At 43.9% G+C, this 22931-nt stretch overlaps 1 protein-coding gene and 1 long non-coding RNA gene across 4 annotated transcripts in view; one reads left to right on the top strand and one right to left on the bottom strand.

The window, feature by feature from the left end:
* Nucleotides 1-16519, bottom strand: part of ARIH1 (ariadne RBR E3 ubiquitin protein ligase 1) — a 74624-nt gene extending 58105 nt beyond the window's left edge. The window contains exon 1 of one of the 2 annotated variants that reach the window (XM_083183544.1): nucleotides 14928-16519. In XM_083183544.1, coding sequence (XP_083039670.1) covers nucleotides 14928-15209 — 282 coding nt within the window. In that variant the 5' untranslated portion in view covers nucleotides 15210-16519. The remainder of the gene's footprint in view (nucleotides 1-14927) is intronic. The other variant, XM_083183545.1, reaches the window with a different exon arrangement.
* On the top strand, nucleotides 16162-21300 carry LOC146074889 (uncharacterized). Of its 2 annotated transcripts, none has more exons than XR_014473474.1 (3): nucleotides 16162-16592; nucleotides 17967-18058; nucleotides 20847-21300. It is a non-coding gene; the product is annotated as an uncharacterized LOC146074889 (long non-coding RNA). The 2 variants fall into 2 exon arrangements; XR_014473473.1 differs by having other exon boundaries at nucleotides 16162-16632.
* Nucleotides 21301-22931: the final 1631 nt, after the last annotated feature.

Below are 22931 nucleotides of genomic sequence, written 5' to 3'. Positions count from 1 at the left end.
GGTAGGGCGGTGGGTAGAAGAATTTGAAATATTTTTTTTTTCAAAAGACTGGGTGTCCCTCTGATTGGCTGAGAGAGAGCTCTCAGCCAATCAGCAGCCGCCTGAATGTGAGGCCGCAAATTCAGAGGTCCGTCCAGTGTTGTCATTTATTTTTCCAAATTCTGCTGCCCGTTGCTGATTACTGCCACCCGATCCGCTAGACCGACACCCACCAGCCCTCTTCCAGCACCTGATTTCTCATCAATGTGACATCAGGTGCTGGAAAAACGCACTTAAGATGCAATTGTATGCAATGGGAAAACGCATTGAGATGTTGCATCCAATTGCACAAGTGAATGAGCACCATAAGACACCTGACACAAAGGACATCAAAGTACCTGGCTAGATCTTAGGTAATGACAACCATCACTAATGCCAAGCTTCCAATTGCTTGGCACTGTATGCTGATGGAACCCTTTAACTGGAGTAAAGTGAAAGTGTAAATGCCATGGCTTGTACAAATACATGATATGTATAATAAATAAACGTAGGTGCAATGAAATAAGCAAGTTTATAGATCTTGAGTTAGTTTAAAAACGTAGTAAAAAAATACCCAACATGCTACATTTTTATATTGTGTCATATGCTTTTAAAAAATCTGATGCAAACTAAAGGCCCATACACACTGGGTGATTTTTAGCGCAAAGATGCTCAAAACACCAAGTTTCAGCAGCTTTGAGCTCAAAGCCGCCCAGTGTGTTCGGCCCGGCAATGAGCGGTGATGCGCGTTCCTGCATGGAGCTTTGCATAACGCTGTGCTGACGGCACGGGGCAAGCCACTCAGTGTGTATGCACTGAGCGGCTTTCCCCCCCAGCAATCATTGCTGTCCATACACGCTGGGCATAATTGCCCCGTGTGTGTGGACCTTAAGATGTCACAATCTGTATGTACAATACTGTCTGAAGAAAATAGCTCAAGGAAAGAGGTTGTAAGTTTGTTAGAAAATAGGCTTGTCCGTGACACATCCATAAGGTAATTTAGGTCTGTGGGGCAGTTTAAAAGAGATAAACAAGAGAGTGATCAACGTCCAGTCAATCAGCTCCTGTCATGTTATAGCCATTTTTTAAACAGTCTTTTACATGACAGGAGATGGACATTTCTCACTCTTTATCTCCCTCACGTTTAGCTCTTTTTTTAAGGCGTAATACATCTGCTCCTATGTACTAAAGGTGGCCATAGACACGCAGATTTATCTTCAGATCTGGCTGGTTGGAACAAAAACATGGTTATGATGAGAGCATATGACAGTTGACCATTTGCTTGGAAATGCTGGAAAACTGACAAACTGTCACTCAACCATAACCATGTTTTTGTTCCAACCAGCCAGATCTGAAGATAAATCTTACTAGTGTATGGGTACCTTTAGCCTTTGAAATAGATAAGCCCATAACTGCCATTTTCAAAAAGTCTGTAACATGGCATTTAGAAGCTGATTGGCTGGTACTCTATCTCAGGGATCGACAAACCCCAGGGGCCCGGTCGCCACGGCGACCAGATTCTGCTTCCTGGCGACCAGATTTTTTTTGGGGGGGGGGAGGAAGCAGAATCTGGTCATGGCTGGCCGGGTGCACTTGTGGTAACAGCCGGGGGGAGCGGTGGACACTAACCCCGCTGTATGAGAGAGCAGAGCACTGCAGCTATTACAAAACTCGAGCCGGCAGGGGCGTGGCCTAATCACTGTGCACCACTGAGCTCCTGCTGAACCCCGCTGCATGCTGCCCGGCTCCCTGCGCCTGATCCCTCTGCTCTGGTAGGTCCCCCGTTGCGGGGGAGCACATAAGATTTAGCACGGGGCCGCGCATCGGGTCGGAGGGGATGTCTCCATATGCGATTTGGGACGATTTCACGCCCCGATTCATCCGAATCGGGCAAAATCGTGCCCAAATCGCATAATGTAAGGGGGCCTTAAGAGAAGGGATTTAGAACATTAGGGAAAAAGATCCCTGCTCCTAGGATTTTACTATCGAAGAGGAGAGGAGAAAGACAGAAGACATGAGCAAATCTGCTGACACACAAGAGGATATTGTGAACAGTATCACTCTGAAAGGGGCTGTACACTCAATATTGTTAACAATGTGTGCTCCTGCATGTCCTTAACAATGATTGATGTCTTCTGAACATGCAGGTCAATTCAGCCATATATCCATAGTGATCACTCTAGTACCCTGCACCATTCCAAACCTGTGCAATTCCTCTTTCCTGCATGGGGTGTCGCTATCTGCTGTGGTGTCTATCACATTGTGGCCTGTATCACAATACAGACCAGAATGTACTAAAAGAACCAAAGCAGACAGTGACACCCCAGGCAGGAAAGAGGAACTGCACAGGTTTCCAAAGGTGCAGGGTGCTAAAGTGATCACCACCAGCATGTTCAGAGTGTCCCGATGATGTCACTGAACGATATTGGTGTTCGTTATCTTTTAGTGTGTACACGCAATATCGGGACCCTTGGTGGATATTGTTAACTATATTGGCTGCGGCCCTAGTTATTTAGTGTGCCTGGGGCTTTACGATTTTAAGACAGATACTCGCTCAAATTGTAAAGATAAAATCACACTTGTGTACACTCAAAACCTGAGGTTCTCAAAATTATTTTAGTCTGTTAGACAGTTATTGAAATGATTCAGTAGTTAAAGTAAAATTGCACAAACTGGTCGCAGTTAAGGTGTGTACACACGGGGGAGATATATTGCTAGCAATATATTGCTTGCAATATATTGCTGAGTAATATATTGCTCAGTGTACTTGCAATATATCTCCGCAATATGTTTCTCAGCAATATATTGCTCAGTTTCCAGTTTATCAGAGGGACCAGCAATTTTCCCTGAAAATTGCTAGCAATTTTGACTAGATTTTTTTTACCCTCTATTTAAATTCATTTATGATTGACATGGGTTGTGGGAAGTCCTTCTGGAAGGGAATAAAAGTGTATATGGTGTATATACAGATGTAGCAGGGGTCATCTTTGTAGGGGCAGGATAATCTAGCGGCAGCAGCCCCGCTCCTGCCAGGGGTGTGGGGGCACAAGACGGCCGTGCGGCCCCTGCCACCCCGACACCAATGCCCCCTTCATTTATATTGAGCCCACATACTATTGGTGTGGGGCAGCATGGTAATGCTCATGCCGCCCACCGATGGTGCAAATCACCATCGATGGGCAGCATGAACATAATCATGCTGCCCGACACCAATGCCCCCTTCATTTTTTCAATGTCACATACTATTGGTGTGGGGCAGCATTGTAATGCTCAGGCTGCCCACCGATGGTGCAAATCACCATCGATGGGCAGCATGAACATAATCATGCTGCCCGACACCAATGCCCCTTTCATTTTTTTTCATGTCACATACTATTGGTGTGGGGCAGCATGGTAATGCTCATGCTGCCCACCGATGGTGCAAATCACCATCGATGGGCAGCATGAACATAATCATGCTGCCCGACACCAATGCCCCTTTCATTTTTTTTCATGTCACATACTATTGGTGTGGGGCAGCATGGTAATGCTCATGCTGCCCACCGATGGTGCAAATCACCATCGATGGGCAGCATGAACATAATCATGCTGCCCGACACCAATGCCCCTTTCATTTTTTTTCATGTCACATACTATTGGTGTGGGGCAGCATGGTAATGCTCATGCTGCCCACCGATGGTGCAAATCACCATCGATGGGCAGCATGAACATAATCATGCTGCCCAACACCAATGCCCTCTAAAGACAGCCTATGCACTGACTAGTGCGGCTGTGGGGCGCGCAGGAGGTGTGGATGCTGGCACAGTGGGGGGGAGATTTGCGCAGCAGCTTCTGTGCTGTATGCGCTGGCAGGGACGGAGGAGGAAGCAGGGGGGGCGTGTGTCACGCTGTGACAGGGCGGGTGGGCGGGGCCTGGCCGGCATGTCACGCTGTGACAGGGCGGGTGGGCGGGTCCCGGGCCGGCATGTCACGCTGTGACAGAGCAGGTGGGCGGGTCCCGGGCCGGCATGTCACGCTGTGACAGGATGGGTGGGCGGGTCCCGGCCGGCGCTGGAGGGTAGATATCGCTGGTCTCTGGTGCACAGTGCTTTGTGCACCAGCGACCAGCAATTTTTAGGCAGAATCGGAGGAGCAAGCTCCTGCGACCAGCGACCATGAAGGGCTGGCCGCGGGAGCGCGCTCCCAGCCATTTATCGCTGACTGCACATTAAATCACTGGCAATATGGTCACTGAGCGACCATTTTGCCAGCGATTTCATGCCTAATTGCAGCAGTGTGTACACAGCAATACTGTAGAAGAACAGATCTACAATGTTTTCAGTGTTAACAAAGTCCAGCCAAAATTCCACAGCTGGATCTCCAACTCTAATCAAAATGATCCTCACATCACATAGAAAATGTATACAAAAAGAAAAAGCAAACTAAAATCAAGATTTTTTTTCTGAAAAAAAACAAGAGCATACAATGGAATGGAAGAGCTGCAAAGTCACCACTGAAACCAAGATGGACGTTGTCACATTTGTAACTTGTGCTACACCAGTCATTACACTTAAAATAACTTCTTTTAGCAATGAAACCTTGACTTGATTTCAGATTTTTGCCCTTTTTATATCTTTAACATATCTCTATAACGCAATTTCATGCCAAATGCACTCCCTCCTCAGGTGTTAGTTATATAGACAGACACAAGATACCCTTTCAATGCGCTGTTCATTGTAGAGGCAGCATCTCTATAAGTCCCCCCTGTTAGTGGGGGAAAAAAAGAAATGGATAGTACAAGAGATAGAGTGCGCTACTGTTTCAAACCACCACCATCAGGTTCAAGTGACTACAATGATTTCAAACTGTATCCAAGCAATTTGGCAAATTTAAAGAAAATAAGTATAAAAAAATACAGGAAAAGTTTTTTCATTAGTTTAGCACAATTGAAGTAAGTCAATAAAAGGAAAAAACAAAACCCAAGGCGTTTCGTCTTAACGACTTCCTTAGTGGTAATGTTCTAGGTCAGGCATGTCCAAACTATGGCCCTCCAGATGTTGTGAAACTACAAGTCTCATCATACCTTGCCACAGTTTGCTATTAGGGAATGCTAAAATGATTGCAAGGCATGCTGGGATGTGTAGTTTTACAAGAGCTAGAGGGCCACAGTTTGGACATGCCTGTTCTAGGTGGTGGAAAAATAAAGTCTATATTAGCTTTAATGACGGGTTATTGTCCTAATGATCAATAAGGACTAAAAAATGTACATACATAAACGTTGTTATAAAGTGGGAGCGAATATTTTCAATCCACTATGGGTATATCACCATCTGATCAAAACAGGCTGAAGCGCCTCTTAGACATCCTTTATTTGGGAGCAATCTGTGAACATTTGGTCATAACAGTGAGCATGGAGGAGAGCATAAAATGAGGAAATCTACTAATTAAAAGTAGTGGAATATAGGTATTCATACATACCAATTCGAATGAAATACTGCAGATAAAAATGAACACATCTGGAATAAATATAGGCATGTACATTTTTTAGTCATTATTGATCATTAGGACAATAACCCGTCATTAAAGCTAATATAGACTATTTTTCCACCACCTTGAACATTACCCCTGAGGAAGTCATTAAGACGAAACGCGTTGGCTGTTTGTTTTCCTTTTATTGAATTACTTCAATTGTGCCAAACGAATGAAAATTTTTTACTGTATTTTGTATTTTTATACTTATTTTTATTAAATTTGCCAAATTGCTTGGATACAGTTTGAAATCATAGTCACTTGAACCTGATGGTGGTGGTTTGAAACAGTAGCGCAGTCTATCTCTTGTTATATAGATATATATTTAACAATTATAATGCTAATATTAAAAAATGTATAGACATGAAAATGTAATGAGAACATAAAACAAGCAAAACCAAAGCCTAATATTACCGGTACAAACCAAGGCACTCATTTGTCAAAAACTGATTTGCTTTCTAAACCATGACTTTATAAACAAACTACTTTCCTCATGTTACATTTTTAAGCAGAGATGTGTCAAAAGAAACATGATTTTTCATTAGAAAAATCATGCCTGCCTTTGGTGTCACGAGTCATGTGCCTTTGTAGAAGCCACAGTTGTTAAAAGAAAGAATGTATAAATGATGATCGTATCGTACTACATTGCAATAGCAACTCTGCATTTTCCATTCCACTGTTCATACATCCTAAACCACCAATGAAACCATTTCTATCTGGTTATGCAGGTTAAAGCTTAAACTACCATGATGCACTGGTGACCAGCAACAAAGGTGTCAGAACACCCAGCAATAGCAGGAATGCTGATATAACAACTAAGCCAAAACAAATAAACAAAATAAAAACACTAAAAACACACATTGTGCTCCCAAGCAGGGTCAGTTTACTGACCTAATATCAAACCACAAGTTTATTCTATTAGTGTCATTATTATAAAGATAAATAATTCATTTAAAAAAAAAAAAAAAGATTCCTTTAGCAGTTTCTGTCTCTGGGACATGTGTTTTGGAAAAACTTCCTTGGAACATTTTAGTTCTAGACGTGGCACAATGAAAAGCCTTCCAGATATATTCCTACTGGACCCGCACTACCTATAGACAAATAGCAAAGACCATGCAAAATAAAAAATTGTGAGTGTAGAAAAGCATTCTCACATTGGACTTTTAATTAGTAATTTCTATGACAAAAGAGGACTCACTTCTCTGGCCACAGAATTAAATTTTTTAGTGGATAGTTAGGAAAATCCTCAAACTCTCAACTGCAACCCTGTGTTAGCTAGATATATAAGCATTCGATGTGTTAAAGTCGATTTATCAGTATACAGGATGAGCAAAAATACTGACACAGTAATGGGGGGGGGGGGGGGGGGGAGGCACTAAAAGGACATAGTGATTAGTCACTGCGTCATACATAAGAAGCTTGTGCTGTGGCCCAAGCATTAACCTGTTTGCTACAATAAAGTTATAGCTTTGTAATAATCTGAATCAGATTTTAGACCTATTAGGAGATAAAACTAAAACATTAACCTTAGTGAACAGCATCACACACGACACGGTCGCAAAAGAGCACCTAGATATCTAGCATGAACGGATGCATAGGTTTGGGCACAAAGGATAAATAAAATATACATCTATGACATGCACACTTAAAAAGACACACATATATGTGCATGGACCCCCAAGAATATACAAACTCATATCAAGCATGTTAATAAATCTAAACACAAAGAAATTATATATATATATATATATATATATATATATATATATACACACATACATATACACACACACAAATACATAAGTACATACATAATCATATACACACACAGTATCTTGATGTGGGCGGCACTCGAATAAATGATTGTTATTGGAATGCCACCCACATCCAGATACTGGCTATATAGCATGGGTCCTTAAACTGCGGCCTTCCAGATGTTGTGAAACTACAAATCCCAGCATGCCTTGCCACAGTTTTAACACTCCCTTATAGCAAAACTGTGGCAAGGCATGCTGGGATTTGTAGTTTCACAACATCTGGAGGGCCGCAGTTTCAGGACCCATGCTATATAGGAACAGCTTTTTTCACTCCCAGGAGGGCACCCAGGCTATTCAAAAACTAAGTGGAATACCGGTCAATATCCAGAAATGTATATAATATATTAGTGTTCATTATAGCACCAGCCATCTTTGAAAACCCATGCAGTTCCTGTTCCTTGCCTGGGGTGTCGCTGTCTGCTGTTGTGTTTCTAGCACAGTTTTGGTTTGCATGTCAGTGCTGATATACAGACCACACTTTGCTAGAAGCACTACAGCAGACAGCGACACCCCATACAGGGAAGAGGAACTACATGGGTTTGCAAAGATGGCGGGTGCTAGAATGAGAAAAAAATTATATATATAGATATATATGGTTAGCATTACTGCCTCACAGCACTGAGGTCATGGGTTCAATATCCACCATGGCCCTAACTGTGCGGAGTTTTTATATTCTCCCGTACTTGCGTGGGTTTCCTCCGGGTACTCCGGTTTCCTCCCACAATCCAAAAATATACTGGTAGGTCAATTTATTTTAGAATTGTGGGAGGAAACCAGAGTACCTGGAGTTACGGTTTCCTCCCACAATCCAAAAATATACTGGTAGGTCAATTTATTTTAGAATTGTGGGAGGAAACCAGAGTACCTGGAGTTAACCCACGCAAGTACGGGGAGAATATACAAACTCCGCACAGTTAGGGCCATGGTGGCTATTGAACCCATGACCTCAGTGCTGTGAGGCAGTAATGCTAACCATTACACCATCTGTACTGCCCTATATCTATAGATAGAGTTAGAGAGAGATAGAGGGAAAGGGTGGCTGGCACTCCGGAGATTTAAACCCCCAAAAGGGTTGAGGTGCCCTGGTGCATGGAGGAGTCAGCAAAGCAATAATCAAACAGTAGATCAGACTATTCATTTTGCTGTTTGATTATTGCAAGCCCCGTGAGTGCCGTGAACCCTCCCTCCGTGTGTGTGTGTGTGTGTGTGTATGTGTGTATATATATATATATATATATATATATATATATAAACAAGGGGGGGTACCCCAATCTGCGCCTTGATATCCTGGAGCAGCATCCCTGTTGGATCCCCTGTTAGACGGGACCCAAAATTTAGAGATGAACAAAGAGAGGGTACAGAGTGCGCTTATGATATACTAATATGCAAATCATGTAAAAAATATTTATTTATAAAAGGTTTTACCTTTATAATATTTTGTATACAAAAGATAAAAACAAACAAATACAATTAAAATCGTATCCTGTATGTGGAATGAACCACATACAGGATACGAATTGAATTGTATTTGTTTGTTTTTATCTTTTGTATACAACATATTATAAAGGTAAAACCTGTTATAAATAAATATTTTTTACATGATATGCATATTAGTATATCATAAGCGCACTCTGTACCCTCTTTTTGTTCGTATATATATATATATATATATATATATATATATATATATATATATATATATATATATATATATATATCTCAATACAAGGAGTGGAGGCACTCAGGAGATTCCCATCATACTGCACGGCGGCAGTCAAACACAGTAACAAACTGTAGACGAGACGGTCTATGTGCCAACGTTTCGGGTACAAAACCCTTTATCAAGACAGGGTTTTGTACCCGAAACGTTGGCACATAGACCGTCTCGTCTACAGTTTGTTACTGTGTTTGACTGCCGCCGTGCAGTATGATGGGAATCTCCTGAGTGCCTCCACTCCTTGTATTGATACCTATCCCCTTGTGGGACGGAAAGGCACCTGAGTATCATTGTTGTCCGCGAGTGCCGGGAATCTCCATTTCATATATATATATATATATATATATATATATATATATATATATATATATATATATATATATATATATATATATATATATATATATATATATATATATATATATATATATATATATATATATATATATATATATATATATATCTATATATATATTTATTTGGTACTTGTTTCCTAGCACGGCGCCCATCGCATGCCTTAATTAGTGGTATGCGATGGACCTGATTTTCGGGTCCTAAGAGCCGCACTGTACAATTTTTAAATGGCATGCGATCGATGCAATCAAAAAGATGATTTAATTGTACATGCACCCTGATGGGTGATTAGTATGTTATATGCACCCCTGCCACTATTAACGCCAACCCGAAGCATGGCGAGCACAGCAAGGCTGTGAGGAGCGGCGGTACGCGTCCTCCGACCTTTTCATACCCCCACTATCCACGTCGGCGGGGAGTTGATGCTATATAGTGTGGCGAGCGCAGCGAGCCACCGAGCACGAAGCGTGGCGAGCGGACAAGCAATACATGTGAAGTTAAGCACGTCCGCTCGCCTCGCTGCGCTCGCCACACTATATAAAATCAACTCCACGCCGACGTGGATAGTGGAGGTATGAAAAATCGGAAGACGAGTACCGCTGTGCTCGCCATGCTTCGTGTTGGCGTTGATAGTGGCGGTGGCGTTAACAATGGGGGTGCATATAACATAGTAATCACCCATCAAGGTGATTGTACAATGAAATCATCGTTTTGATCGCATCGCATGCAATCTGGTCGCATGTGATGCGATCAAAACTATGTAACAAGATTAAAATCGTGGGTGCCGTGCTAGGAAACAAGTACCATATATTTTAACAACTTTAGCCACACAATCCACTCAAAATGTATCTTTAAGAGTTATGATCCAGAAGCCAAACTTTGGATATAGCAAAAAAAATAAAAAAATTCCTGTAAGTGTTGGATTAGAGGTAGCGCCTAGGTCAGCAAAGTATTACTTTAAATAAAATAGAACAAATAAATCTGTAGCTTCATCTGCTATTGTGGTGTATTGCTAAAGTTGGGGCTAGATCAATGACACACAAGTTTCCGTCAAAATGGCTTCACATGTGTCTTTCACAAATTTCTGCTCACATCTCATGGAGGAGCAATAATATACATGTGAGGTTTCAGTGGCTGCTCAGGTGGCCCATACACACTAGTAGACTTTCATTTCAAAAGACTTTGCCAAAATCTTTGATAGATATATCTTTCACCAAAGTAGTGCGTACACACTAGACTATTTTCCTCAAAGAGCGAGAGATTTTCAGGAGGCAAAAGTCTTTGCTGAAAATCTTTCATAATACAAGGCTATTTACATAATGGGCTGGGTTTGAATTCCAAGGGTGGGAGCAGGGTCCATTTTAATCAGTGCATTCCTGTTCTTGGTGCCTGATTCAGAACTGATTGCTGGCAAAATCCCGCCCGTGTGCAGGGCAAACATTTTATTTGTAGCCGTGCACGTAGGGAGAAATTCATTCACACCATCATGTCCATTACACATTATACCACATACTAGAACGCCCATTACACAATATGCCACACACCATTGGGTGATGGGCAGTGGGTGATAGTGATGGATAGCGGGTGACAGCAGTGTAAGGGTGGTGGATGAGGGTGACGGGCAGTGGGTGATAGTGACAGATAGTGGGTGACAGCAGCATGAGGGTGATGGGCAGTGGGGAATAGCGATGGATAGTGGGTGACGGCAGCATAAGGGCGACATCGGTGTGAGGGTGACGAGTAGTAAATGATAGTAATGGATAGTGGGTGACAGCAGCATAAGGGTGGTGGATGAGAGTGACGGGCAGTGGGTGACAGCAGCGTGAGGGTGATGGGCAGTGGGTGATGGTGACGGATTGTGGGTGGCGGCAGCGTAAGGGTGGCCGGTGATGGTGACGGATAGTGTACTGGCTGGGGGGGGCACATGCCATCCTGCCACCCGACACAGTCCGCTACTGGAACTTGGGCTCCTCGGATAATGGGGCCCTAGGGCAACTGCCCATCAAGCCCTTGCATTAAGATGTCCCTGAATATATACATTGCTGGCCTGTGCCAGCAATGTATATATTACTTGCTAATACGTAATCATTAGTGCCCTGTGGCACCAGTAATATATACATTGCTGACCTGTGTCAGCAATGTATATATTACTGCATTATAAATATCATTGGTGGCCAGTGGTGGCAGAAATATATACATTGCTGGCATGTGCCAGCAATGTATATATTACTGCCTTTAACATTGGTGGTCAGCGGCTGCGTGTGTAAACTATACACACTCTCAGGAGCAGGGAGGATGCGGCCAGTGGGCTGGGGGCGGGGCGTTCGGCTGGGGGGGCGGGGCGCTCCGACATGCTGCTGTGTAGCCGAGAGGAGGCTGCGCTGCGTGCATATCTGCAGCCTGTGACCGGACAGCGTGGGAGCGAGGAGGGGTGAGTATAAGCAGGGGGAGGGAGCGGGCGGTCAGCTGGGCTGAAAGTCTGTGATCTTTCAGCCCGGCTGCCGTACACATTTAGCGATGATGGCTAAAAAACCAGCCATCATCGCTAGATGTGCTGGTAAAACCAGCAGACTTCCCACCTCGCTAGCGATGATGCGGGAGCGCGCATCATCGCTAGTCGGGGATATCTGGCCCATACACACTAGGCGATTTTCAGCTGAAAATCGTCAAGTGTGTATGGGCCTTAACTTAATATGCCCCATAGGGGTGTATTCAATCCTTGATATTTCCAAAAGTCGCCTATAATAAAACGAATTCATATTTGACTCAATGTTTTTCTCATTTTCCTGAGTTTCTGAAACATTCCAAAAGTTGGAAAAGACATGGCGGTGAATCCACGTCTTTTTAGGTGAGAGCAGCCACTAATTCGAAAATTTTGTGGCCATTTTCACCAATGCAGAGTCAGCATTTCAAAGAGCGAGTCGTAAACTGTAACTGCTGGGATTGAACAGGTCCTGGCGGTATTTCTGTTTATCGGAAATATCTAGCAGGATTGAATAAACCCCCCCACATGTGATTGACAGTCTAGCAGGGAACCAGTAGTGAGAGACAGACATGGCAGGACAGAGAGAAGAGAACATGGGAAAGTCAGGAAACTAAATCCAGTAGCCATGTGGTTTTGAATCACAAGGGTGACAACATTTTGTTCAGCTGTGAAATACACATTGATACTATTGCAGAGTTGCTGGTGAAATAATCTTACAAATTAAAAAAAAATAAAAAAAATTCTGTTCATATAAATGCATATTTCTAGCAATGTGAATAAACCGGATTTACAGTACTCACTTCCACACCAGTCTGCAGTAGTTATAGGTCAGATAGTTGCAGGTTTACAAGCACACATTTGCTTTGTAAATATGCTCTGAGTGAAATCAAGCAAAGATACAGTACACAAACTGACCTACCTAACCTACTTACGCTAATACCCCTTTTACACCGCCGAAAAATCCGGGTCAGCGGCGGGTCAGACCCGGAACTTCGGCGGTGTAAATCCCTAACGCCGTGTCCCTTTACACGGGACTTCTACCCAGGTCCTGACCTGGGTAGAACACGGCTAGGACCTGGGTAGAGGGCGGTGTAAATGGGAACGCCGGGTCGGATGACCCGGCTCCCATTTACATGAATGGGGAACGTCCAACCTGCGGACCGCAGCGTCCGCAGGTTGGACGGATTGTCAGTCTGACACTGACAGCCGGCGCTGCTGTCTGCTATACTCTGCGGACAGCAGCGGCGGCGGGGGAGGGAGGTGAACGGATGCCTGTGTGCGGCATCCATTCACCTCCTGTCCAATGGTGGGGGGGTGCGCGCGGGGACTGGGGGCAGCCTAGCAGCTTACCTTAGTGCTGGGCTGCCCCCAGCAGCGTTCCGGGTACGGCGGCGTCGATCAGCGCTTGAAGATGACATCGCGCTGTCATCTTCAAGCGCCGGGAAGGGGCGGGAGGGGGGTGCGGGCGTTTAAGCCCGTCCGGTGTAAATGCCCCTAAACGCCGGGTCACACCCGGCTTCAACCAGGGTCCAAAAAGCCGGGTGCGACCCGGCGTTTTGGTCTAAAAGGGGTATAAGTTACACCTATTTTATTGTACATACATTTTTATACACATACACACACACACTGAATAAAAGAAAACCAATCACTGCCTCTGGCTCAACATTTGAACTATTTAGAACACTGAAGGTGCCCATTCACGTTACACTAACTGCATACAATGCGACGCGTTATCGTGCGGATCGCATCGCAATGCATGCGATTTGCGTGTGATGCGATCCGAGGGCAGTCCAAAAAGTATGTGCAGCACATACTTTTTAAACTGTGCGATGTGATGCCCGCGGGAGCGCGTGTCACATTGCTAATCGCAACGTGTATGGGAACCTTAAAAACTCATCTCAACCGGATAGGCCTAAAATTCTCCCTAGACTCTAAAGCAGGCATGTCCAACGTTGGCCCTCCAGATGTTATGAAACTACACATCCCAGCATGCATTGCCACAGTTTTGCTATTAGAGAATGCTAAAACTATTGCAAAGCATGCTGGGATGTGTAGTTTCAAAACATCTGGAGGGCCAACGTTGGACATGCCTGCTCTAAAGCAATGGTTCCCAAACTTTTTTCAATCACAGCACCCTTATGCTGCCCACACATCAGACCAACTCTCCTCCAACCTTCCAACTAGTTGCTTGGATGGAATAAAAATATGGCACTGGATGGGAGCAAATGTAATATTTACTTCAGAAATTTGTTCCCAAAATCTGTAAAAGGACAAAAACGGTCGCTTAGACTCAGTACTGTAGTTGAACCTGTTTGATTTAAACAATTTGACTGAATGTTTTTGTCCATTTTCCTGTGAGCACATTTCTGATTGTCATTTGCTCTCATTCAGTACCAGATTTTTATTCCAATTTTATTCCAAAATTTCACGGCACCCGTAGCCCAAATGTTTCTAATTGAGAAAATAAGAAATAAATATTAACGTAATTACATTGTGTTTATATCTATTCCATAGCTTCAGTTATGTGATGGGGGACAGGATTCACTACTGTTTGTCCACAATTTGCATATTACATTGGTCATAAAATAATTTTCATAAGACATGGATCATCAATTCAGGAAACCCCCGCAAGTCCTCCAAGGCACCCCAGGGTGCCACAGCACACAGTTTGGGAACCACTGCTCTAAAGCTTAAACTGTTTGTCAATTTACTGCACAAATCTAGTGTTTAATGCTTCATATATTGGGACAAATTAAATCAATCCATGAGCTTGCGACGTGATCACAACTGTTATCCCTTACCAATGGATATATAGCATAAATATGAGTACGGTTCTAATGCTAAAATGAATCACTAGTACATTTTTTTGCACACGTTAAGGTGCTACACGGATACATAATTACTATACCTCGTTTACTCCCCTGGTGTGCAGTTTTTTAGAGGGTGTAATACATAGACTAACATTTCTATTTATCGCTACCATTAAATCCTCAAGTTTCCGTAAAATATATTATGCAACACCAGATACCTGGATGACTTCATTTACTTCACGGATGCACTCAACCATGTGCTGTAGAATCTGCTCAGCAGTGAGGACCTCATATCGGTAATCATCATCTTCCTCCCCACCAGGACCAGGCCCCAGGACACCTCCACCTCCCTCTCCACATATCCCAGCTCTTTCAGGTCCAGCTTCCACCAGCTCTACCTCTCCCAGTTCTAGTTCATCTTCGTGCTCATCGGCTGCGCTGTCTTCACTGCATTCCTCATCTTCATCAAATTCATAGTTGTAACCTTCGTCAGAGTCCATGGTCCCAGTTGTAGGGACAAGATAAACACGACCACAAATTGATTCTGGGTATTAGCTATAGGAGATGCAACTCCTTATAGTCTTTTCAGAAGAGACAGCAAATAGAAGAGTGTAAAATTACACAATACAGATGTAATCCAAGACTTGATCCAAAAGAGACTCTGACAACTTTCTCCCACCCTGAATAAGTGTATGTTCTATCAAGACAAACTGGAGTTCAGAACCAGTGTATATGACTGGAGCTACATTGACATAATGTTTATAAGGAATCAGTAAGGCTAAAAATCCCTTCACAATTGTTTGTGGGGTAGAGAAAATGAGAGACTGTCTTTAGATAGTTTTCTTATAGATTGGATAGATATGTTATATAAAAAGACCTAAAATGCCTTTGACCCTGTGAATGTGTCAGTGAACTTTCCTTTTCAACTCTAAATATATATATATGAGACAATCACATATCTATTAATATCAGAAAACTTTTGATATTCACTTATCCACAATTCAAATTATTTGCCCAATAATTTGAATGTTCAATCTTTGCAATTAGAAGCATATAAATATATTGTTTCCACGTTAACTATATAGCATGGCAGCAACATAAACACCCTTATGTAAGGTCTATACACAATTGTATTATATACTTCACACTGTCACCAATGTTATCATCAGCAGTGTACTCATACATACACACACAGTTCCTTATCTTTAGGGTTCCAATGGTGCAGTTATTTCTATAGTTCAGTCTATTACATGTGGATTTCTCTATGGGAAACTAGTCTATATACCTAATGTAGTGTGTGTGTATGAAAATGAAGCCACTAGCTCTCCCTAGGTAAGGTAGCAATGAAGCACTACTTTACACATAGGGATCCGCCGTGTAGTAGTGCAGCTATAGGGTGAATATGGGGCACTGCTCTTATTATGGCGTGTACTCAGCCCTTATCCAACACAAGGGACGCTTGTAGCTCCGTTCCTATACAAGGTGTGTATGGGGCCTTGCTCACCGGACCTCTATATAGACACACACGGGGTCTCCGGTGTGTCCGGGGCAGACAGGCCTCAGGCCCCTCAATCACCGCCCCTTCCCAAATGCGCGCCCCCGTTCCGGTCAGTGCGCGCTCCCGGGGCGCAGGGCCTGCTCCTCCTCCGCCGCGCGCAGGCTGAACCGTCCGGGTACTCTCACTCTCCAGTTAACGGACAACCCCCCCCTCCCCCGGTTCCGGTCTCCTGGAGACACCGTGCAGCTCCCGTCGTTGAGCCAACAAAGGGGCGGTAGCGACACGCACGGGCACGTTAGCGCATCACCACCTGAGCGACGGATTTGGATTTCCGGCGCAGCCGGTTCGCCATCTTGCATGTGGAAGCAAGGGAAGACGCCACCTTGTACGTGGCACTATGTTTGGACTAGGAAACCAACCATCTTGTGTGTGGCAGCATCTTTTTTTTTTTCTACGTTAAAATTGAATTTCGTTATTTACACTGTTACTTCTAGTTAGATATTCCGCAGTTTATTTAGAAACCATTAGATTAAAGCAATTAACAGATTAAAAAACGGCTAACTGCTCTGAAGATTACCTGTGTAATGGCCATACTACAGGTGGCATGCAGAAGCCTCCCATGATGAGTGGTTCCCAAACTGTGTGACTAGCATACCCTCCAACATGACCCATTCCATTAGGTACAAAATGCTCTGTTCCTGGACTTCCCTCTTACTGATATGATTGCCGTCACCTGTGTTGACACACCTTTCTTATAAATGAACTAGTTCAACACAGGTGCTGGCAATCATAAATTAAGGAGGAAGTCCAGGGAAGAGCATTTTGTACCTAATGGAGAGGGTAATGTTGGAGGGTATGGACTAGGCACCCTGGGGTGCCTTGGGATGTTTGCAAGTGTGCCTCGGGTTGGGGGTCCACGACCAAAACAAATTATTTATGGCTGCCAATCATAAAAGGTATAAACCAGGGCATATCCTCCAACATCTTATGGGCTGAAATCGGTACCCAGGGGGCGTGGCCACAGGCAAAAGGGAGTGGCCATGTGTTAAATGGGCATGTCATCAACAGTGACAGGAATAATAATAATAATAATACACTTAATAAATATTGAATAAGCTGTCAGACTTGTGCAGAAGACACCTAACTGGGGAGAGAATAACAGAATTGGGTATTTATGTAAATTGTTGTTCCAGAGCTTAGGTTTCATGAATGTAGTTTAATACCATCCTCTGGTATTGGTTGCAGTGCGGGGGATGGATTTGGTGGGTGCTAATTGGTGCCGTCCATAGGTGTCGATTTATGTTTTTGCTGGTCGGTGCTCAAGCCAAAAATATAGAGAAGAGGGGGTGCAGGGGCTGCCTGACAAATGTGGGAGGATTGCCGACCTTCCCAGGGGGCCGGGAGGGGGGCCCGATTTTTGGAAGCCTCCCGGCAATTCCGGGACGGTAGGCAAGCCTGCAGTAAAGAGTGCACCCGTGTACCTGTGAGGTGAGCTGGAAAAAGTGAACTGTTGCTAGCTCTCGAGGACTGGAGTTGGGCATCTCATCACACAGTACAAAAAGTATGTGCTGCACATACTTTTTGTACTGTCCTCGCATCGCACGCAAATCGCATGCAAAACGCGCGCATTGCGATGTGATCAAGCCCATAACGAGTGCGATCATCGCACCGTGTATGGGCACCTTTAGACTATAATATCTGGACACCAGAGTGAACTAAAGTTTAATTGTGAAGTCCATGACATACTTACATCTTTTAGGTTCCAAGGCAGGATGATCCCAAATTAAGATGTGCCTCAACATCACATTTCTTACATCTCTGTCCAGAATTCGCAATTTAGAAAGTTATGAGGTAAAAGTTTGAGATTTCTATATAGAATGCACATGGTTTTGTCCACTAAAGAAGGAGTTTGATTTTGCAATCCAACCAGAATCACCCCCACTGGGTCAGGGCATCAGGAATATAAAATATGTTGAAAAATCACTAGTCCCCCAGTTGGAATAGAGGAATCTCAATTTTTAAGCCTTGTTTAATATTCCTGATTTCCGTCCGGTTCGCCAATCATCGCTGGGTGCCAATTTGGTCAACAGTGTTGGCAGGTCAGGGAATCAACTCGACTGATAAATGGGGGCCTTAAGTCTATCTAAATAGAATTTTCAGTTGTGACTGGTTGCATAGGTGGTTATTCAGACCTGATTGCTGGGCTGCTAACTTGTAGGGCCCTGCGATCAGGTAATCACCGCCTTGCCAGTGTGAAATCCCACCCTGTGCATGCCTTGCGAAAATATCGTAGTCCTACAATTAGCTGCACATTCATTCTCAACTGTGGCAACGGAGCCTGCCACTGGTCCCCGTCGTCAGCGCCGAAGCAGAGACGGGCAGGGTGACGCTGCCCGGCCGCCGTGTTACTGGGACGCGCATGCGCGTGAGATGCACGTGCGTCCCAGTCCCTATCGCCGGCGCCCGCCAGTGAAAGGGATCTGGCGGGCACCGGCCAAGGATGAAGCCTGCTACATCTGTACATCAAGGTTAATATGATACATGAGTACAGTGGCGTAAATTAATTCAATGCGCCCGGAGGCAAGATAAAAGTTGCCCCCCCCCCACCTTAAAAAAAAAAAAGAGAGAGAGAGACTTACTTACCCTCAAACGCATCTCCCTCCCAGGTCCCGGCTTGCAGGTGACAGCTGCATTCAGACGACAGCTGCCGTCTGCTTCTTCAGTGGCAGTAACACTCGCACACTGGCTGTGTGGAGTGGACTGTCTGCCGCCTGGCTAGGTGACAGAGAGGAGCAGCGACACTGTCGCGCTGTGCACATGGCTACGGGGGAGGAGGGGGGGGGCGACCGTACGCCCGCACGACGCACCACTAGTAACAAGAATACGGAGCGCCTGCCTGCGCCCGCCCACTGACCTGCGCTGGTACATAACAGCTGCACCGCTGAAGTGCGGCAGGCGGCAGCGGCAATAAGCGGAACAACGGAGGCAATGGAGCCAGTGCCCCCCTGTAAGCCTGGCGCCCGGCGGCAGATGACTCCATTGCCTCCGGGAGTTCCGCCACTGCATGAGTATAAGGAGAGAAGGTGGACTTTTCCCTGAGTATTCAAAGGAATAGTTTTGTTTCTATTTGGTGGACATATTGGAACACATTTAATGTTAGTAAATACTTACTGTATTTTAGCCATATTTCAACACCCATCTTTCCTCCCCTTGGCACAGGTAATTGTAAAGTTGGGTAGACACTGAGCGATATGTTGTCCAATTAGGTGGAACAGACCAACATATCACCTACATCACCCTGCGTGTAAACTCAATAGGAGTTCTCCCAGCATGCAATGTTGTGGTGCACATCAAAACTAGCAATATCACTTGCGTCCTGTAGTAGGTCGGGATACTGACTGTTGGGATCCCCACTGTCGGAGCATCATCTGGCACCCTGCTTATGAAGGACAGAACATAATAGTTTTGTCCTTCAGTCCTTCATTGATATTGCTCCAGAATGTATTGGCAGTCTGGTCTAACAGGGATTTGTCCTGAAGTCGGAATGAATGCCCATTACTCTAGTGTGTACCCTCCTTAAGAGGGAAATGCTTCCAAGTTGCCAAAACAAAAGACACTTGGTATGAATTGACACTTATGGTACTTAAAAAGGAGCCAGTTGTGTGTGTGTGTGTGGGGGGGGGGGGGGGGGGGGGGTGCAGAGATGGGACTTGCATTTGCATCCAGCCATTGGGGGAAATTTTACTAATATGTGTATTCTACTTCACATGTGATGTTGCTATGGGCAACCAGTCAGATCCTGTCTACTATATTCTAGAGGGTGCTAAATAAATAGAAGTAGATTCTGATTGGTTGCCCATAGCAACATCACATGTGAAGTAGAATACCCATATCAGTAAATTTCCCTCATTGTGTCTGTAACTTCCAGCAATAAATTTGGACAAAGCAAAAAGTCCAATACAGTGTTCTATCCATCTGATCCAGACCTAGCAGAAAACGGGACTCGTCATTTGATTTGCTGGGGTCCCTGTTCCACACTGTGGATCCAGTAAGTCTGTGGCTGTGCTCCCAGACCTGCCTTGTCCTTCCTCATTGTGTAGTGCTTCCAGGTGTCAGCTTGGTGGCAGTAAGCTGAACCGGTGAACTGCAAGTGAGGCTAGGCCTGTGGCTACACTCCTACGGTCCTTATTCCCATCTATGACCTAGGAGCTGCTAGCCTTATTTGCTTGTAAACCTCTGAGGTTCATTGGTTGCCCTTAGCAACCGCACTTCAGTTGCTATCCACGTGTTGAAGCATAACATCTCGCTCCCCGTTTTTCTTTATTACATCTGAGCATATACTCCACGCTAGTGAGACATTCTGTCTGTAGAGCCCTCGGCTCCCTAGTCTCCTTTTGTGTCTGTAAATTAACGACTACCTTCTGAGTAGGTAGTGTGTACTTCCCTGTTTGTGTTATATTGTTACTTACTCACTATCTGTTTATGCACTGTACCCATTCTGTGTGCGTGAGTCGTCCCCTATTGCTCCTTGTGTGTAACGTCTGTAGCCCTTTCGTGGTGTACACCATATATGAGCATATGAGTGCATAACATACAGATATTAATATATATATATATATATATTTTTTTTTTGTTTTAGGCAATTTATTTCTACATTATCTTGTACCCATGATGCTTTGGAGCATCATGTGATCTTTTTTTTTACCCATGATTCATCTCTCTCATAAACAAAATCACTCCTACTCTGAGACTTCAGGGAGATAACAGCTTTGACGCACGTGTCTAAAATGACACCAACTCCACGCAGCATGTCCATATATAGCTTTTATCAATGGTGGGAAAGCGATATAGAAACTCCCACCGTTCGCCTCATAGGTCTTTTAACGCAAGGAGGCGTTTATGCGTCATACAAATTTGAATAGCGGGAAAAGTGACAAACACGATAAATTTACGCAATGTATCGCCATGCGAAACTGTATCAGAGAACATTGAATACCATCCAGGAGAGCAAAAACAGAGGAGAAGGAAGGAGAGAGAGCTGCGGGCCCCAAGCCAACCACAACACTTTCCTAAAACATCTGGCAATAAAATAAATAAAAGCAAATGAGTTAATGCAGTGATTTGTATTGTTCCGATTCTTTGTAAGTTAACTAGGGCAACCAAGTATGGCCACAAACCCCTCCACAACCATGTTCGTGTTTCCCATTTGTTAAAATTAGTTTTCTCAATTTTTTTTCGTATTTGCATGGCTGCACAGCAGCTTTCAATATTACTCCCTTTTCATTTTATTCGAAAAAATTCAGAGTTTAGGCTTAAATCTATTTTTTGCAGTGTTTATGTCAAATACTTTATGGGAATTTTGTTATTGGCAGGAGTTGTTGTCATCTAAAGGAAAAAGAGAAAGTATGTCCCTTGATGTGGTGCACCTGAATTTAATTAAGATTTAACTTTTATTAGGTAATAATAAAATAGCCTGCGAAATATAAAAGAAAGAAAAACACATTCAACGCCTTTGCGTACAGATACTGTTCTCTTTTCCTTTTGTATCTAATACCATATGTCCAGAGGTTGCACACCCTCGTTTATATAGACAAATATTTTTGTCATATTCCAATAGAGGGTCCATTCTAACGTCATAAGTAATATTCTGGGTCCTGTGCGATTGGCAAATACCCTTTCCCCTCCCCCTCTTTGTCGTTGTTGTCATCTAGTAGATCCATCAGGTTTTCTAGAGCAATAGTGTTCCTGGATCTATTATTGGAGTTGCTGGGTCTCTCAACCAGAGATAATCAAAAGTCAAATGATTTCTAGAACACATGCATACTTTGTGAAATTAGGCCACATTTAGACCTGTGTGCAACTGGATGAACATATGTGTCTTGGGGTGGGGCCTGCCATGGAGGCATCATTGTAATCCAAAGCTTCTGCATACAAACCTCCACTATTTACAGTAAAGTGTGGATATTTCTCCCCATTCTTGGCCACATCACCTAATACCAAACAGATCTCTTGGCAGTCCTGCCTCTAGAGGATCCCAAACATGTGGAATAGTAGTGTCCAAGCTTTGACGCACTCTATAGCAGGATGCTGAATGAGTTGCCACCATAACTTTCATCAGGTTTATTTGTATTTTTTTCTAAATGCTTCTCAGTTCTGCATTCATTCGTTTCAAATAAATCAAGAGAGTCAATACTTCAATACTGACTTTATTACATTGAGTATAGGAAGGCTGCCAGTGCCATATGAGTTTATGTAAACTTCAGGAGATCTCGTGAGAAGAAAAATATTCTTCAGTCTCCCACAAACTGTGCGCACACCCTGGATTCAACATTTCCCTGCCTTGGATCTCATTTTAGAAAAATGAGCAGTAAAATATTATATCAGTAAAGAATGCCCTTGTTCTGCCCGTCTTCTAACCCTAAAGAAGATGCTCAGTGTTGCAGTCTTGCAGGCATCACCACCTGGACCTCAAATGTATTATTTCCCTATGAACTGAGGCATTTTCACAAACATGGATGTGTGACATTGGTTTTTCCTGTGCTATGTCAAGAACTTAGCAATATTGGGATAGTGTTACTGCTCTTACATTTGTTAGGTCTGATTAGCACCTTTTGCTGGTGGGGGAGGTGTATTGGGGGGCAGCTTAATCAGGATAACTTAATCAGGCTATGGAGGCCGGCGTACGCTTCGAAGTTCTTCTTCAGGGCGAAGCGTACGCCGGCCT

This window comes from Crinia signifera, chromosome 4 (assembly GCF_055691185.1).
Source record: "Crinia signifera chromosome 4, ASM5569118v1, whole genome shotgun sequence".
NCBI lineage: Eukaryota > Metazoa > Chordata > Amphibia > Anura > Myobatrachidae > Crinia > Crinia signifera.
Note: the sequence above shows the minus strand (reverse complement) of the source record. Positions and strands in the feature narration are given on the sequence as shown.